This window comes from Rhodamnia argentea, chromosome 11 (assembly GCF_020921035.1).
Source record: "Rhodamnia argentea isolate NSW1041297 chromosome 11, ASM2092103v1, whole genome shotgun sequence".
Lineage (NCBI taxonomy): Eukaryota > Viridiplantae > Streptophyta > Magnoliopsida > Myrtales > Myrtaceae > Rhodamnia > Rhodamnia argentea.
In genome coordinates this window covers 16526455-16537963 of record NC_063160.1, presented here as the reverse complement: position 1 = coordinate 16537963, position 11509 = coordinate 16526455, and the positions used below count along the sequence as shown (strand labels likewise).

General features: G+C 40.0%; 2 protein-coding genes across 4 annotated transcripts; one reads left to right on the top strand and one right to left on the bottom strand.

Annotated features, from left to right (window-relative positions):
* Nucleotides 1-502: 502 nt before the first annotated feature.
* LOC115727185 (40S ribosomal protein S9-2-like) lies at nucleotides 503-2602 on the bottom strand. Its single transcript, XM_030657352.2, has 3 exons — nucleotides 2467-2602; nucleotides 1618-1999; nucleotides 503-931 (listed from the first exon to the last, which is right to left on the bottom strand). Exons 1-3 carry the CDS (start codon nucleotides 2492-2494, stop codon nucleotides 748-750), a joined length of 594 nt encoding a protein of 197 aa, XP_030513212.1. The 5' UTR covers nucleotides 2495-2602; the 3' UTR covers nucleotides 503-747.
* Nucleotides 2603-4100: 1498 nt separating this feature from the next.
* On the top strand, nucleotides 4101-8587 carry LOC115727189 (protease Do-like 8, chloroplastic). Of its 3 annotated transcripts, none has more exons than XM_048272134.1 (13): nucleotides 4104-4380; nucleotides 4709-4743; nucleotides 5153-5235; nucleotides 5326-5424; nucleotides 5523-5589; nucleotides 5956-6031; nucleotides 6154-6220; nucleotides 6854-7071; nucleotides 7286-7353; nucleotides 7507-7586; nucleotides 7821-7907; nucleotides 8020-8127; nucleotides 8314-8587. In XM_048272134.1, exons 1-13 carry the CDS (start codon nucleotides 4199-4201, stop codon nucleotides 8440-8442), a joined length of 1299 nt encoding a protein of 432 aa, XP_048128091.1. In that variant the 5' UTR covers nucleotides 4104-4198; the 3' UTR covers nucleotides 8443-8587. The 3 variants fall into 3 exon arrangements, with proteins under 3 accessions (XP_030513218.1, XP_048128091.1, XP_030513215.1); XM_030657355.2 differs by having other exon boundaries at nucleotides 4105-4392; nucleotides 4630-4754; XM_030657358.2 differs by lacking the exon at nucleotides 8314-8587 and having other exon boundaries at nucleotides 4101-4392; nucleotides 4630-4754; nucleotides 7507-7581.
* Nucleotides 8588-11509: the final 2922 nt, after the last annotated feature.

The following is an 11509-nucleotide window of genomic DNA, read 5'->3' as shown; positions in this document are numbered from 1 at the left end:
CGTCTAAGTCAAAAAAGCCATCACCGAACGGTGGGTACAAGATGTGGATTCGATTGCAAACAATCCAATTGGAGCAAGGCATCACCAGAATATTCTCAGTCAGCGTAGTGCTATCAAAAGTTAATCCAAAAGGCCCTTTCTTTATCTTCCCCCACCAGGTCACAACTCCTAAAGCAATCATTCCAAGTAATACAATAGTGGGTCAATCAGTCGAAGCATTAGCATTCATCACCGCTCTTTTAAAACAGGTTGGTGTCGAGGACTCTGTACGGTTCCGGCGATACCGCAATCCGCACACAACATATAATCATGCATTTCTTAATTGTTAGGCAGGCATATCAACCCAAAGAATACACAAGCAGGCAAACGTGACTCATAAAGCAGCCTAAATCTACCGGATTAGAACTGAACGCCAACCATATCTTCCCCCACCAAACGTTGGAGCAGCTAAAACCACATATGCGTAGCAATAAACACTTCACAAAACAGGTTGATGAACAAAAAAAAAAAAGAATTCTAATTCTTTGCCAAAATCAGAGGATGAAACATTGTGAATATGACTGGAGAGACCCTAATCAGTATTGATCGAGAAACAAAACTGCGGAACATGTAGGAAGATCTACCAGAACAAAGTATGGAAAGACCACTGTCTCATGGCGAAAGCCGGATTCCCAATGAACGGAAAAAAGGTGGGGCAACAAAAGAGCTCACAGTTGCAGTTACAGAAACATGAACCTAGCCTAAAGTTCAATCTTCCTCCTCTTCGTCTCCATCTCCACCGGACGCCTTCTTCGCAGCTGCCCTTGTGTTCTTTCTCTTCACTCTACCCGGCCGTCCACCTCCAAACGGGCTTGTTAGGGAGAAATCGATATGCTTCTGGGAATCGACCCTTACCATGAAAGATGGAATGTTGACCACCTGTCTCCCGACCCTTCCAAATGAAACAAGTCGATATTAATTGAGACCTCTAAATTCCCAACATATAATATAAACCACACAGGCCATTAACATAAGCCAGCTCCATAATGCAGCAAGCAGCATGCAAAGTCTGATAAATTATAAACTACTGATATACCTTTATAAAAGTTGCATCTCCGGTATGCATTAAGAAATCAACATCAATATCAACTCAGATAGGAAATTACAACCATCAAGGTATTTGAAAACTTATAAAATCCTGGAGTACATCGTGCTGATGAAGCATAATGAGAATCAAGAGAAAGCATATGACTCTTTGAAGTCAATTCAGGATTTACATTAGAGTAAGCATTCTTCTAAATGCCTTAAAAGGCTTTCTGTTGTGTAGTTGGGCACTCACAGAAGCAACTAGCGTAAAGGACAGAGCTGATGGTAACAACATGCACCTCACTCCAAACAAATGTACCAAGTGATTCACGGGCAAATAAAATGTCTCAGATACATTTAGAATATCTCATCAAATAGCCATTGCTCGGGTATCAAAAGGGAAAGTTTTATATGGCAATAGGCTCAAAGCATATGTTAATCTACTCATATAGACCAATTAACAATTACAAAATGCCAAAACAAGTGGAACAAAGGAAAGCACAGAAAAAATGCGCTATTTATAGACTGAATTGAACAAGATATCACAAATACCTTATATGCCTCTGTCTTATAAGAACACGAGCATGATGAATTGACTTTGCCATTCCAGACTTGAACACAAGTGTCTGAAGCCGGCGCTCAAGGAAGTTCTCCACAGTCAGAGCCAATACATAATCGAGCTTGTTCTGGTTCTCCTCCAGGAGCCCGTACCGGTTCATCCTGCGCAAAAGTGCCTCACCTTCGAATATCCTTCGTGGATTTTTCTCATCGAGGGTGAGAAGCATTCTCGCATTGTTGCGGATACGGCTCAACACATACTGCACCCTCCACAACTCCCTCTTACATCGGAGACCATACTCTCCCACAAGCTTCAGCTCTGCATCAAGACGCTCCTTTTCATAAGGGCGCCGTGGCTTCTTGAAGGTCTTCCCATCTACAACAGTCCCAAATCAGAGGAAATGTTTGATTGCATAGATCACAAAAAGTTCCAAAACAACAATTACCCAAGACCAGGACACATAAAACATACGAAACTCCCAAGAGACATAATGCAATAAAGAACTTAATATTGCAAGATCATGGTCGTAAACTCAGGTGACAATAAGAAAAAGGGCCACGCGAAATCATCTTCTCTACGTTATACAGGTTAAGAAATGCCAGATCCGACATCAAAACTCCATTCATTTCGTTGGATTAGCTACTTGAAAGCAGGGCTGTTCATAGATACCAAGCAAATACCACCACTGCACTAGTACAGCATCTAAATGCACGATCATTAATGGGCGAAAAAGCGTGCAGAAGCCGCTCGATTGACTAACGAAAAACGAGAAAGCCGGAAATGCGCAGCAACAATGTGCTCAAGAACGGAGGTAACGAAAGGGGGGAGCGAGGAGAACTTACAGTTCCGGTAGAAACTGACGTGAACCATGGCTCTGCGTCGGCTGCCTCTCGGTTGCTAACCCACAGAGATAGACGACAAGGTGGAAGCTGTCACCGTTTCCACTTATACTAGATAATGGCCGAAACCCTAAAAACCCTAGTGGGCCAGGTACTCTCTTATGGGCTTTTGCATACTCGGTCTCGTTGTTGCTATCGGTCCAGGCCCAAAACTTTCGGACCTAGATTTTTTTTTCCCTTTGTCTGCTCTTTTTCAATTTCACCAGCAGCTTAGGAATCGCATGACAATACTTTTGCTCTAAAAATCAAATCTTGGCAAGCAGTTTATTTTTCTACTTCTTTTTCCGAGAAAAATTTGATTTTTCTACTTTTGGAGATAAGTAAACTTTTCTTGTTTCTTCAAGTGACTTCAAAACTATTTATAGAATAAAAAAAATGCCCCATAAGTAAAAAATGAAGTTGCGTAGCCAAAGAATTTCTACTCATAAATTAAACTCATAAATTAAGTTACTAAACGGATTTCTACTCCGGAAGTATTGTCATGCGCACCTTTAATTATCGACTTTGTTGCGTGGAATACTCTCTAGATTCGTATAGCATTTATACTCCTACAAGTTGCAAGTGCGGGAACATGATTTCATATTTGAAAATAGAAAAATGAAATTAATAGTCCTTAAACTTTGATCCCAATGTATAATATAATCCTTAGATTTTTAATTTGTCTAATGTGATTTTCAATTTAGTTCTTAAAATTTCAATTTGTTCTAGTCCATCAACTTTGTCAAGTACATAATTCAGTAGTATTTACATAAGTACACTGTTGCCCAGATTTTAGGATATTCTTTCATCCCAATCCATTTCCTAAACGAGCAAAAGAAAAAGCAATCTTTTTATTGTCATTTTACATTTTTGGTCTTTATAGATATTGAAATGGTTTCACTTAACTTATTTTAGCTTAATAGAAACTCATTTATAGTTAAATCGGGTTAACATTCCTTTTATTTTACAAAAAAGAGTTGTTTTTCATAAGGATGTCATGAAACGAGATTAATTGATTTATAGATACATGTACTTATATTAATTTACATCATGTTCCTTATATTTTTAGATAGGCAAAAATTTTCAAGCTTTTGTGTGTTGGTTTTGCTAATTAAATGCAATTAACTCTATATATAATGAAATTAGAATAGCGGGAATATCGATCGGATACAACTCTAAACAAAATTACATCTATACTATAATACACATCATAAGCTATGATATATTTAAATGGAACTATGATAATATTTGCAAAGACTAAGAAGGTAAAATAGTATCGAAATGACGTCATTTTTTTTTTTTTTGTGTTGATTTAAGAAATGAACTGAAATGAAGAGATTTTCTAAAATTCAGGCAATGATATAATTATAGAATCACGTGAAGAGTAGCCAAAGATCAATCTAACTTTTTCCTACGAAAATCAAGGGATTAGGTTGAATAAATTGAACATTAGAAGCGGTTTTGCAGGAGTTTTGCCAAAAATGGAACACTTCTTTCGTGGACTCTTTTTTTTTTTTTTTTTTTCAGGTAGTTTCGAGCGATACCAAAACACGAAAGAAAGATTTTATGCGAGAAAAATGGCGGATGTCCATTAGACACGCCTTGTCGGTCGTCGTCGTCATTATCCAATCCCCTCGCGCTAAACAATCTCACAAAGAGACCTCCTTCCTCTGGTCTCTCCGAACGAAGAGGGAAAATGCAGAATGTCGTAGCATCAGCGGCTCCGAGCTCATGGCCGCCTCTCTTGCAACCCACCGCAGTCAAGGCCTTCTTGGGTCGCCGTCAGCTCTTCTTCGACGGCATCTCCTCCGCCTGTTCTCCGTCTTCTCGAACCCGGAGCGATAACCCCGCCAACGGCGACGCACCCCCTCACCCTTCAGCTCCTCAGAGGTTAGGCTTCCTCTCTCCTTCCACTCTTCAAGAAGAGAGGGGGTGTTGAAAGAAATGCATTTGGTCTAGTGGAGGCTGTGCGGTTCACCGCACCAATCCATACTGAATGGACGAACGTGCAAATTAGCTTTGGGGGAATCTAATTAAAGCCACCAATTCCACTATCGTCTCTCCCATTCCTCGTCCTATTCTCTGTGAAAATTTTTAACCTTTTTTGTTGTTTTGAATGCCCGGCAGAACGGTAGATCCTACTGAGGCTTGGGGTGAACTGGTGCAGAAGAATTTTCCGCTCACTTCGCGGCGAATGCTGTTTGCGAGTTTGTTCATGTACTCATGGTATCATCCTTCAAGGTATTTATCAGGTTGGAGCTGTTCTGCTTTTTTTTTCCCCCATTCTCAATCGACTCTTTGACTGCATTCCTTTTGTGGCCATATTGTCAAGACCCCATGATTGAAGCTTCAAGAAAATGGTGTCATCCTTCAAAAGAGTGCCAGTGTATTCACTGTCCAGAGCTTGTGGCACTGTTGAAGATCTCTCTTGGCCATTAGGCCAATTCATTTTGGAAAATAATTTCCAAAAACTGATCGCTTATGTTGCTTAAAAAAATGAATGTTTCTATAAACTTTGCCTCGAATTGATTTGATTGATTAATAGCGGCCCTATTGGATAAAGAAATGCCATCCTTTCAGTAACTGTATGCTGAAATCTCTTGATTATGCTTCTGAGTTTTTGACCACAAAATATGCAATGCATGTGTAGCGTACGCTTTAGGGGATCCATCAGTGACACTTGAAGAAGTAACCCCTCGTGTTTTTCCTTCCGGGTCACTCTTCCCAGCTGAGGTGACCACCATATTCCCCCTACTTATAGCTGATAGTCACTCTTTTCTTGTGATGATTGTTGGTGGTAATTGATAGTCATCGAATTGACAGGAAAGAATTGCCAATCTTTTCGAGAAAAATACTTTTTCTGTCGTCAACATCTTTGATGTAACATTGCGCCCGCAGCTTAACATAACTGGTGCTGTTGAGGTACTACAGCTGCTTTCTTTTGATTGGCGTGTCTTCTATTATTTACCTTCCTATGTTCTGCTTTATTTATAGTTTTCTGTTGGATCATTTATTGCTAGATTCCTGAAGGAAATGGTTCAGGAGTTGTCTGGGATCAACAGGGACATATTGTTACAAACTATCATGGTAAGGCTTAAGATCAATTGCATGATGCAATCCAGCAGATCATACTGGACATTTCACTGTTATGAAGCTGTTGTTTTACCTAAGTTGAGTCACCACATTTATCACCCACATTCAATGACCATGCATTCAACTGCAAAATCATGTCTGCAACCTATCTATTAGAGTGCTTCCTGTTCAGAAATTCTCTTTAATGTCTCTGCTTTTAACCCCGGTATGTCATAAGCAATTAATTGGAAGGAAACAGTTTGACATGACTTGTTCTCTCTCTCTCTCTCTCTCTCTCTCTGTCTCTCTCTGTAAAACATCTGATTCTATCAGTGTAGGCTCTTTAGGCATTATATTAACAAGTCCTTCAAATGTTGCCAGTTATTGGCAGTGCACTTTCAAGAAATGCAAAAATTGGCCAAGTTGTAGCACGTGTTAATATTCTAGCATCAGAAGGGTGAGTTTTTGGTCCCTCTTGCTTAAACTAGCAAGTGAAATCATTTCCAGCATTTAAATCCATCTCCAGACGGGGACATATCTTGAATTGTTATTATATTCTCTCAACTGATCCTTTGAAAGGGTCCAGAAGAACTTTGAGGGCCAGCTGGTTGGTGCCGATCGTCTTAAAGATCTTGCTGTTTTGAAGGTGAGTTGGTGAATAGATGACGAAAATCAAAAGGTTGATGTTTACTTAAGGTTTGTTGGATAGACGTGTGTAACAGAATGCAGAGTGTGGCATTCTTGGATTGATTAGTGAACCAACAAAACTGACATGGCTTCTAGCCTTGTAGATTGTGCAATCATATAGGGTATCAGAACAATTCACCATGTACGAATGCTATCTGAGGAGACAACTAAACATGCTTGATTATTGTTCTTCCAATCTATATAGAGTTGCACTTGAGTTATTAAAGGTCACAAGATCAAATGATGGGCTTTGGTAGTATGTCATCTGGCATAGCTTCACTGACTTCTTAATGTTTTATGTTTTAGGAGGGTGACGAAGAACAAACGCTGAAACAAACCATGTCATTAGAATTGGTCCAAACAAAATTGTTTCGGGTCTTACAGTATGTAGTTTCATTCCCTCTAATCAGACACCACCAATTCTATCTCACAGACAACCACATATACAAGTACAATGACAATGCCAAGTTGACTTTCCATTTTATCCACTGAAGCAAGCTGGTCTTTCACACATGTCTACTTTATTAGGTTAAATTTTCATGTCTTGTCGGACTGGAATACGAGTCATCCAGTTATTATATTTTCTTCATAGGTAGAAGCCTCTAAAGATCTATTGAAGCCAGTCGCAGTTGGGCAATCAAATTCTTTGAAAGTGGGGCAGCAATGTTTAGCAATAGGAAATCCGTTTGGGTTTGATCACACACTTACAGTTGGTGTTATAAGTGGACTTAACAGAGACATATTTAGTCAAACTGGAGTAACAATTGGTGGGGGAATCCAGACAGATGCGGCCATTAATCCCGGGAACAGGTGAGTTTGGTCCTACTCTCTAGGCCCTCACTCATAGCAGTTTCGTTGTCCAAGGTTACGAGCTTGTTTCCACTGTTAAGTTCCCCTCTTCTTTAGAACTGTAAAAGCTAATGAAAGCAATTCTCTATTCTTGTGTTTAAAACGTGATAGATAAATATATGTCATATTTTGTCTGCTCTCTTTTCCTTGATTCTGGTCCTACTGTTTTTCACAGTGGAGGTCCTCTTCTAGATGCTAAGGGAAATTTGATAGGGATTAATACCGCTATATTTACTCAGACAGGTAATTATCCTTCAGTCAGACGTATCAATATGTTGAAAGATTTTCTCATTTTTTATTGGCTTGCCCATTGCTATGCATTGATACCTTGACAGTCTTAATCATGTATCTATCCCAATTGTCATGTTGATCTTAGGTCTCATTTTGGTATCACAGGGACATCGGCAGGTGTAGGTTTTGCCATTCCGTCATCTACTGTCCTCAAGATTGTGCCGCAGTTGATTAAGTTTGGCAAAGTAAGGTTTATTGATCATAAAACAAGCAAATTTAGATACTTTTTGGGCCACGAAACTCCATCATTATTGATATCTCGCTATTTCTTTTATATGTTAATCTAAACTAACAGCCTTAAGCGATTCAAGTTATGGCCCAAAACGTCAGACTTAAAAGCATGAAAAGTTCTCATTGACCTTCTCCAGGTAGTTTCAAAGGTAATAACTAGTTTGGTGCATTTGTTTCCGTAATTTCAGGCTGTCCGAGCTGGACTAAATGTAGATATTGCTCCCGAACCAGTTGCTAATCAACTGAATGTTCGAAGTGGAGCTCTCATACTCAAGGTGTTATTCTGGGATACCGTCTGGAAAGTTCCAAAAATTCATATCATCTCTAGTTTCTTGATGTTTTCACGTTAATTTATTTGGTTATGTTTCTTGATGAATGGTCTTGTAGGTTCCTGGAAATAGTGTCGCTGCAAAAGCTGGGTTACTACCCACGACTAGGGGCTTTGCTGGTAACATAGTACTTGGCGACGTCATTGTAGCAGTCGACAGCAAACCTGTGAGCCTGTTTTCCTCTCTATGTAGATTCATGAGCATTAATTGTCCAGGAGTTCTCACAACCTTATGTGACGAAATTAAGATGTCCTACGACCTGTTTTGTTGGTTTTTGTCAGAGAAATCCTTCAGAATCATGATTAGGTTTAACTTTATAGTTTGGCAATAAGAGGAGAACTTGTTGCCCCAGGTTAAAAGCAAAGCAGAGTTGGAGAAAGTGTTGGATGACTACAATGTAGGTGATCAAGTAACGCTGAAGATTCAGAGAGCCAGCGAGTATCTGGAGCTGCCTATACCTTTGGAGGAAAAGAGTTCGTGACAAAATGACCCTTCATCACGTTTGTCGTAGATTTATTAGTTTTATACTCGCTTTGTCTTGACAGAGAAGAGGTTTTGTACTGGCACGTGATGGGAATCGTCTGCTGGTAAATGCATATCTGGACTGAAAGATCATTGCGAGAAAATTTCTGTTGTGCCCATAGCATGGTTTATATGCAAAGGAAGGCAATTTCATGGGTATAGTCTAGTGCTCGGTAGTTCTTTCGTTCTTTCTATCCTGCGCCATTTCGCTTTCTTGTGGAGACCTCTACGCTATTCATTTTGGATATCGATTCTTTTACATGATTTGGGTCAATACATACTTGAGCGGCAAAGCGCTTCATTTGTTTTGGTAGAAGCTCTTGAGAAGACAGGGAGATTACTGCAGGAAGGCAATGCCAACTATAGTAGATAGGCATCTGTTAGACTTCGTCCTTTTGACGAAGCTCGACTCACGGTTCAATGATACAGCGAAGCGCGGACAGAAACCCGTGGTGATATTAGCAGAGGAAAACTAGTGAGTGCAAATTGACCCGTCTGTTTTTGAACGAATCGCAAATTAGAAATCGGAGACGTCCGTGATTTGTCTGCACCATGCCATACCATGTCATGCATTTGTTCTGAACTGTTATCAAGAAAGCCCCACCAGAATCATTAAAGGCATTCCATCTTGATCTTATTCCTGGGTCTGAAACCTGAATGATTAAGATCGTAAAACCTGAGTCCAAAGGGGTAGACGCGCCATTGTAGATCCTGGGTAATGAAATCGCATGTACAGTACACGGGCCGTGAGTTGACCGACCTAAGTCCTGGCAGAGACGCGGAAGTCCATGATTGATTAATAATTGGTGGGCGGCGACTGTGTTCCTGTATGAACATGATCTTCTGGAAGTGGAAACTTCAGGTTAACATCCGCATTCAGCTCGTCCATGTCAAAGGAAACCGTGTTCCGAGCATTTCGGTACCTCGATGTTACTGAGGACGAGTTTATAAGACTCATCACGTTCAAGACATGCACACGCCGCAGTGTGGAATCAGATGTTCGTTCGAATAAGATGGGTGTGCATGTCCCTGTGATCATGAGTGTTGTTAAAATGCATGTCTAAGTTGTATTAGAGAAGTCGAGAAGTTCATATATTATAATTAGCTCATAACTCATTAGCTTAAGCTTTTGAGTAAGTATGAGTCCAACTAGATAAGAGAAAAAGTATCAAAAAAATCTTAAGCTCATTCCATTGGTACCAATCAATCATAAATCTTTTAATTTGACCAATTTAGTCTTAAATCTTTTTGCATTGTTATCAATTCAGCCTATTTGACTAATCTTAGCCACAAATTATTGATGTCGGTACTAGCCATCTTACGTGGCACGCCTAACGCTAACATGGATATTTTTTTTTCAAATGCATTTATTTATTTATTCTTTTTTTTTTTGTCCTCCTTTTTTGTTTGCCGGTGAGGTGAGGGTCGGCCTTGCTAGGCCGTGCCTAAGCAAGGGCGAGGGCCGGCGAGGCCAAACCTCTCCCAAGTGATGCCCAAGGAGGCCACCTTGGCATGGGCTTGGGATGACCTTCCCAAATCTAGGGAGGGGATCTCATAGGAGGTTGCCCTTGCCCAAGCTTAACTCGGCTAGGCTTACCCTCGTTGGCCACCGACAAACAGAAAAGGGAAAGAAAATATTCAAAAACGTTCACGTTAGCGCCGGCTTTCCGCCGGCCATGCCACGTACGCCAGATGACATCCACATCAATAATTTTCCGCTAAAATTAGTCGGATGGACTGAATTAATACAAATATAAAAAGGTTTTAAACTAAATTGATCTAATTGAAATATCTATGACTAAAGTAGTACAAATGCAATGGGTATAAGACTTTTTTTTGGTACTTTTCTCACTGAATATGTTGACAAGCTCGGATTGGGTTCCCTATTCGTGATCTTCCCAGATGAAAGTGTTTGATTTCTACTACGTGCTCCCAACAACCAAGAGTTCGGAGAGTGTGAACGTAGGAACATGTAAACATACTGCTTGAGATACTTGTGTTTGTCTGTCTCGATGCGGTTTCATCGCTCTTCCGCTGACGACCGTTTTGGTTTTTGTTTGCACGTAGGAATTGTTCGATATAACCGTATGTTCTGGGCAATTTCCCCGAACTACAGTTAGACACGCAAGAAGATAACCAAAAGCTGTGGATATGTGCATCTTTTTTTTTATCCTCCTCTTTTGAAATAATCAGGTCTAGAAGTCAGACAACGAGACTCGTGCAATCTTCTTTTGTCGGCCCTAGCGAAAGGAAAAAAAAGTCGCCTTCAATATGAAATGGTTTAGAGGTATAGAATCATCTTTTTTTGACCCGGCTAAAGAATGACGTAGTATGGTTGGGCATACGGTACAAGTTCAATTCTTCTCATAATCGAATTCAAACATCCCCGCGACTCGAGTCGCTTATTCGGGTTCCGACTCATATCCCAAAAAACGCAAAGCATCAATGAGATATATTATTGCTTTTCTCCATTTAAAAATGGAGTTACCGTCAGGGAAACATCTAGTCACCACGATCCTCGTGTATCATGGAAATCTCGGGCTAAAATTTGCCAATGGTAGCTGAACCTCTTATCATGGAGATCTCAACATCATTTCGTTAATTTCTTCTTCTTGGGGTCCCAGTTAATGCCGTGTTAGAAAATATATAAGTTTGAAGGAGGTGATGTAGTACTAGTGATCACATTATCATTGGTTAGATTATAACATCACGATGGCATGTCCAATCAAGCGATAAGTAAATTCCACTTAATCTAAGTCTCCAGCAGTCCAAACCAACCAAAGAAGACTGTCCATCTATATCGACTGAGTTTTATAAGATAAATAAATAAATAAAAGAATTGGAGGGGAGTAAAAATATTTAAATTAGTTTCATGTGGACAAGAGTTAGAAATCTCAAGGCGTTCGTAAGCATATACGAGTCCTTTTCCCTTCGCTTTGAGGTCTCTATATTGGGGCCAGGAATCATAAAACTTCTCAATCAATCTGACAGATACTTGGTGGTGCAGCTATTTTCTGTTTGTATAC